The following is a 7,161-nucleotide window of genomic DNA, read 5'->3' on the forward strand; positions in this document are numbered from 1 at the left end:
ATCTATAGAACAGATAAAGAACTAGAACCCGATTCATTCTACATGTTACATCTTAGGAAAGCCGTGTATTACCAATGATGCGGAAGATTATTGCGGATTTTCAAGGACAGTTTTAAATCCAGACAATCCTGGACTTCAACACCACAGAACAAGGTAAATTCTAATATGCTGTCCATTGCCAATATTTGTCAATATGTTGCTTCTCTTATATATAAATTTAACAATGTAAAATATTAAATTTTGTAGCTCTGAATTTGCTGCATCTTATCATTTCAACAAGTCTACGAAGTACGGAGAAGAAGATCCAAGCCATGCAACAGTAGCATAGAAATCAACTGGTCTGTTGGATCATTTTTTGATTAGTTGTAATTTTATTTCATAGTTTCATGTGAAAAACATTGTCCCAGTTTCAGTTTTTACCTAAACGGTTTTATACGTATTACTTTATATATACTAATATAACTTAAAAGTTTTAAGAATTATATAAATTATGTCGTCTACTCAAGCACAATTTATATGTATTACTTACAATCATAAATATAAAATTCATTTATATTTGATCATTGTGAAAATCATAATACAATTGGTTCATATAGGCGGATTCAAAAAATTAGAATAGAATGGAACAATTTTATATACAAAAGAAGATTGTGAGCAAAAAATAGGAATTATCATACTTATAGGTGCTTTGAGTATAAAGTTATATCCAAAACTGGTACTACTTGTGCGTACGTTTTTTATGGGACAATATGAATGGTGGTTATCTTCGAAGTTCCTACAAATCATGAACCAAATAAATTATTTAGTGAAATTTTGCTGAAAATAAAGCTTGATCTTGAAGTATCACTTCCAAGTGTTTACCTTACCATGCACGGAATCAATTTATTATGTATCCACTTAAAATGTTTTATGCTTTCAGACTTTAATATTGGTCTATTGTAAATTTTAATTCTTATTATCAAGCCAACCAAGCCAATTTGTTTCTATTTACAGATGTGGAAATCTCAAAATAGCTTATTTAATTTACATTATTAGCATAAATATTCAAATAGAATATTAATTTCATTCAGAATAAGTTCTAATATCGTGAGTATAATCATAAACCATGTCATCAGAAGATAACCAACCCATCGGGTTTAAATCTCGTGAGTATAAATCATAAACCAAATTTTGTTTCAAACCCTACTATTTGTTAGGAATTTTACATTTATCACTAAATAATGTGTTTTGTTCAGTTTGGGGTTTAAGGGTTTTATAGACTCTAATTATATGTACCACTTAAAATATAAAAAGAATAACGTACTTATAGTAAATAACAGTTAAAACATTCGATTCTATAACATTTGATTCTTTTAAAAATATCTTACATGTCCAAACGAAATATTAGTGTTTTTTTTTAAAAATGTTAATGTGAAAATCCAAACGACGCAACTTACCACTATTTACAATTTATAAGCGTCTAATGGACTTTTATTTTTTTACCTAAACTAAATCTATTTTCATTTGGAATCCGAAAGATCAAACACACCGCCTATCATCTTCTTCACAATTCTTCCAACGAAAACAGAAATTTATAATTTAGAAATCATGCGAACAGATTCCGTTGCCGATTTGAATCCTTCAAGAACTAATTGGAACATAGAAGCGAAAATATTGTCTATTGCCTATCGAAGGGATTTCTTCATGAAAAGGGTTTTAATCCTTGCCGATGAAAAGGTAATTTATGTTTCTAAATTTTCAATAAACATATGTTAAACTTCCCTTATGTTCAATTGTGTAGTAATCGGTCAATTTTGAGTTTTAATGCTTTAGTTTAAGTCGATTAGTTTGCTCTTAAATCTTAATATAGGGTGACAGGATTGAAGCTACTTATGTGTTAAAACATTCTGAGAAGAATATCCCTAAACATGTTTACGAAGGGGTATGGTATTCCATCAAAGATTTTAGAGTCATAAAGCCTGTGTTGCCAGAAAGAAACACCAACCATACGTACCAGATCAAGGTTGATGAGAAGACAAGCATGATGCGCATAGCTCCTCTGTCTTCCAAAGAATACTATCACTTTGAAGATTTCTCGCATGTTTTAAAAGAAATCGTTCCTGTGGATAATTCCTATGGTAAGTGTTCTGAATCAAGTTTAAATTATCATATTTTGAACCATATGAAATATCTATCTATTCTAAGCATTTTGTCTATATTTACTCCATGTTAGATTTCTACGGATCTATAATTGATGTTGGTGAATTGAAAGAAGAGGATAGTAAAATGGATGAGTATGGGAATCCTTATAGAGTCAACGGCTTGGTTTTCCAAATGATTAATGGAAGGTAATTTAGTAAACGTTACTTATGCTTAGTTATATTTTATATTGGAAAGCATGCTTATAAATTTGCCTAATTATATACAATGGACTGTAACAGGAATGAAAGAATTAGTTGTCGTATTAGAGGACTAGGTGCTCATAACTTCTTAAGGGAGTGGAGGTCAAAGGGTTACAATATCACTTACAAAACACACCCGGTGTTTTGTGTCCTTCGATTTTGGAGAGTATCTACATATCACGGTAAAGAGAGTTTAGTTCTATTTGAATGTTTGTAGTTCTATTTGAATGTTTGAGATTTTACAATAGACGGATTAGAAAATATTATAATTTCCTTTGTTGTTTACTTTGTTTAGGTAAGCCCTGTATTACTAATGATGATGAAGGTGATAGTGGAGCTTCAAGGACATTTCTTAACCCAACCAATACTGGTCTAGAAAACCACAAGATAAGGTAAGTTTATACGTTTTCTTTTAGGCATATGGTTGTCCCATTGTTTTTTATTTTATATAGATTCTAACTAACTTGGATATTTGAATTGTAGCTCTGAATTTGCTGCAAACTACCATTTCAGAGTATCTTCCGAGGAATGATTACAAGATGGTTTCATTGCAGTTCTAGCATAGGAATAACATGGCCTGCTTATTAATGTATAGATGTTTTGTGTTTTGAAACCTTAATAGGATCAATATTTTGTTTCAGTTTGGATTTTGTTATATATAATGAATCATCGGAGATTCTATGTAAGAACGACTATGTGTTTATTCTTGATATTCTTGATATTTAAACATTTACAAATACATCGTTGATCTTTGAAAAATTGGCCGAATTTTTTAATTATCATTTTCAGTTTGGTCATTACATATTAATATTGATCATGATATAGTATTCATGTTATATTGAAAATTATAATACAGTTGGTTCATGTATGCACATTGTAAAATTCAGAATAAGACATAACCAAATCATATCCATTATGAGCAATAGGTTCACAACATTGTTGCAATTTCAAATACAAAAAGCAAATGAAATATCTAGATATTTAAAAACAAGATTACTGATTACAAATACTACAATGTTGTTAATATCAATTCGTCTTTAAAATGTATATATTCTTCCCCTTAACCGCGGCGAAGCGCGGGTAACTTGCCTAGTTATAATTATATTTATTAGAAAATAGTATAAATTCGATTTAAAATATTTTACAGATTTTAAATTCGATTTTAAATATTTTCTTAAAATAAATATAATATTTAAAGAGAATTAAAATTTCATTACCTTAAGCTTCATTATTTCTCTTATTTTGGTTTCTCAAGTTTTATTAAGTGTTTTCTTAAAACCGCACAACATATACTTTATTTCTCGTTAAATCTCATGATGAAGGTTTAAAGGAGAGGAGTCATGTGTAGAAATTCTCAAAGAGAAACACAAGATGAGGAAAAGAGGTCTATAAGAAGAGGAATAAAGTCATGAAGGACTAAAAGAAATTAAATCTTATAGAGGAAGAAGCAAATTCTTAAGCATGCAAGAAAATTCTCTGTCAAAGCGTCCTAAAGATTGACTCGTACGACGGCCTTCCACTGGGATTCAGCTTCCACGTTCTTCATTCCATTTGTTGGATATTGAGTAAGCTTTCCAGTGAAAGTGATATCACTCACATCCGAGCAGACGATCAAAAGTTATGCCCGATTCAGTGGGTATATATCAATCTGACGCGACTGAGAAGAAGCTATCCACCATTGAGGTCGGTTAAGGTGTCGATTGGCCATTGCCTGGCCATGAAAAAAGCTTAAAAAGAAGCCAAAATTGTAGCATTTGAAACCTAAGAAGCGGTCATGAAAGAAGCCTTAGAAGACTAGTCTTGATGTTGTTCCAATAAGGGATAATGAAGGAGGATTAGCTTTAAGAGCTAATGGCTGCTAGGCTTGGTGTTGTCAAGAAGTTTCAAAGAAAGTTACAAAGAAGGAGAAGTCAAAGAAAGCTTCTGGAGCTAAAGAAGGGTGTAAACAACCCTCATGGAGCTCTAGAAGATCTTTAAAAAAGCGAATCATCAAGGAAGCTTAAAAGAAGGTCTCATTCAAGATTTGTGAGTGTCCAGAAAACTTGAAGAGAAGAAATGTTCCATATCACTCTCAAGCTTCAAAGGAAGCTACAAAGATGATAGAAAGAAGCAAGACAAGCGTGTGGAGTTTAGAGCCGGTTATAAACAAGCAAGAAGCAAGACCACTTGATAGTTTCAACCACAGTACTAAACTCCGGCGGTATAAAGGATGCCCGAGGGAAGAGTATATATGGCTCTCTCAAGCGTGGTGAACCTATTTAAGCTGACCGAGAGAGATAAAGATAGATGGAAGGACTAGTGGAGATGCAAGGCTGGTGATACAAGACTCGGTGGTTAGCTTGTATTAGGATAGAGATGATGGCTTCACAAGATGGCGGTCTCTTCTCTCTTGTGAAGGAAATATGGTCGCTGATGTAGATCTGACACGATGGCGGTCACTTCTCTCGTGTGGGATCGATTGTAGGGGAAGTGATGGGGGATAGAAGTACACCACAGAGATGCGATTGGTCTCTGATACAGTACACGAACTCAGCCTTGTGGAGTCACACACACAAGACAAAGAACAAGCTTTTCTCTTAAGAACACTTAAGGAGAAAAAGGAAGAAAATTCGGTTTCTTTATTGATAATAGGGTAAAAAACTCGTACAACTGCTGCAGGGGGACTTTAAAAGAGTCCTTCAGCTAGCCTTAAGGCCGAAATAAATGTAAAAATGCAACAAAGGAAACAAATAAAACTACAAACACAAATCCATTGTTTTTGGAAAGAAAATAAGTCAAATACTAAAGCAAACTTGAAACCTCGTGATGAGCACGTCTTCTAGGCCTGAAAATATCAAAAATACTGAATAGAACTTACCTGGATGCGATCTAGGCCCAATAGCTGTTCTCTGAACTACATCTTGTACTACTCGCTAATCTACTTCAGGAGTCTTGTCAGGTGCCCGTTTGTTTGTTGGTTTCTTGAAGTAGGTGGCTTCTTAGAGTTTCTCTTGGGTAGCTTGATCAGTCTCTTGAAGCTCTTCCAAGTCCTTGATGTCTTCTTCTTGATCTTCACTCTCTCGATCACTCTTGAAGGTGAAGCTTGTTTTGCTTGTCTCCTATAACTCCATTGTCTTCTCTTGGATTCTAGAGGTTTCTTGACCTGTCAAAGGAGAATTCATACATGGGGAAATGGTATGTTCAAGACTCATTTGGGTGAATGCTTCAGCAAGCTCTTCCTCGGCGATGGAGTCATATCCGTTGTGATGGAGTAAAGGTGGTATAGACCAGTTGACGTAGTTCAGCTCTAGTGAGCTCACAATGTCTTGTACAGCTAAGTTGAATCTTTTTCTAAGCTGTTTATCCTTTGAACGATTCATGGGACCTTCTGGGAAGACTGGTACAGGGTGTGGTACAGTATCTGGTACGTGAACTAGTTCAGCGGGTTGGACAGGATAATTGATGTCCGCGTCATTCCCTCCCTCTTCAACATTAAAAGTATGAGAAACTTCTACCTCATTAGGTAGCTCCAAACGGTAAGCATTGTCATTGATCTTTTCGAGGATCCTAAATGGACCGTCGCCTCTTGATGATAGCTTGGATGCTCTTTGTGTTGGAAACCTCTCAGGCCTCATATGAAACCAGACCCAATCTCATGTTTCAAATAACACTTCCTTTCTTCCTCGATCAACTTTGCGTTTGTTGTCGACGGCCTTCTTCTCTAAGTTGCCTTTGGCTTTTTCATGCAACTTCTTGATGATTTCTCCTCGTCTTAATCCATCTTGACAAGCATGTTCTATCTGAGGTAAAGGTCCTAAATCTATGGGTTAATTACACAGACTATCTCGAAGGGAGATAGTTTTGTAGCCGAGTGAACGTCACAATTATAAGCAAACTCAATGAAAGGGATGCAATCAAGTCATGTAGCCATATTCCTACCAAGAGTGGCTCTAAGTAAAGTTGAGAGAGTTCGGTTTACCACTTCGGTTTGTCCATCCGTTTGAGGATAACAAGTTCTAGAGAATAGAAGCTTGGTACCTAACTTTCTCCAAAGTGTCTTCCAAAAGTGACTCAAGAACTTGGTGTCACGATCAGAGTCTATGGTCCTCGGAATCCCATGGAGGCGCACCACTTCCTTGAAGAACAAATCCGCGGTTTAAGTCGCGTCATTGGTCTTGTCACACGGGATGAAGTGTGCCATCTTGGAGAAACGGTCCACGACGACAAAGATTGAATCTTTGTGTCTAATCTTAGGCAATCTTAAGAAAAAGTCCATAGAAATATCTAACCAAGGGGCGTTAGGAATAGGTAATTGTAAATAAAGACCATGAGGATGTAACCTGGATTTTTCATTGTGGCAAACAATGCATCAAGAACAAAATCTCTCCACGTCTTTCTTGAGATGGGGCCAAAAGAAGTGATCCATTATCATGGCCAACATTTTGTCAACACCAAAGTGACCCATCAACCCTCCACCATGTGTTTCAGTGAGTATCAACTCTCGCATCAAACCTTGAGGGATGAACAACCGCTTGTCTTTGAACAAGAATTCATCTTACAAGTAGAATGCTTGATAAGCTCCTTTGCAATGCTCTTTGTAACACTCGCCTAATTCTGGATCATCTTTGTACAACTCCTTGATGTGCTCAAAACCCATTATTTTGGCCTCCATTGTAGCTATAAGGGCATGTCTCCTCGATAAAGCATCATCTACCACATTCTCGTTTCCCTTCTTGTACTTAATCACATATGGGAACGTCTCAATGAACTCCAACCACTTTGCATGTCTCCTCTTAAGTGA

At 35.2% G+C, this 7,161-nt stretch overlaps 1 protein-coding gene across 1 annotated transcript; it reads left to right on the top strand.

Moving 5' to 3' along the window:
* The first annotated feature begins 1,587 nt into the window (after positions 1-1,587).
* On the top strand, positions 1,588-2,913 carry LOC111829440. Its single transcript, XM_023778528.1, has 6 exons — positions 1,588-1,716; positions 1,850-2,117; positions 2,213-2,327; positions 2,421-2,563; positions 2,677-2,773; positions 2,865-2,913. Exons 1-6 carry the CDS (start codon positions 1,588-1,590, stop codon positions 2,911-2,913), a joined length of 801 nt encoding a protein of 266 aa, XP_023634296.1.
* The last annotated feature ends 4,248 nt before the right edge of the window (positions 2,914-7,161 follow it).

This window comes from Capsella rubella, unplaced genomic scaffold (assembly GCF_000375325.1).
Source record: "Capsella rubella cultivar Monte Gargano unplaced genomic scaffold, Caprub1_0 scaffold_12, whole genome shotgun sequence".
In the NCBI taxonomy this organism is placed as follows: domain Eukaryota; kingdom Viridiplantae; phylum Streptophyta; class Magnoliopsida; order Brassicales; family Brassicaceae; genus Capsella; species Capsella rubella.

Excerpts from the sequence above, each read along its gene's own strand:
- LOC111829440 (XM_023778528.1), top strand. The coding sequence starts at position 1,588 with ATGCGAACAGATTCCGTTGCCGATTTGAATCCTTCAAGAACTAATTGG. Across the intron at positions 2,328-2,420 it reads TTCCAAATGATTAATGGAAG|GAATGAAAGAATTAGTTGTC; the intron begins GTAATTTAGTAA and ends GGACTGTAACAG. Across the intron at positions 2,774-2,864 it reads CTAGAAAACCACAAGATAAG|CTCTGAATTTGCTGCAAACT; the intron begins GTAAGTTTATAC and ends TTTGAATTGTAG.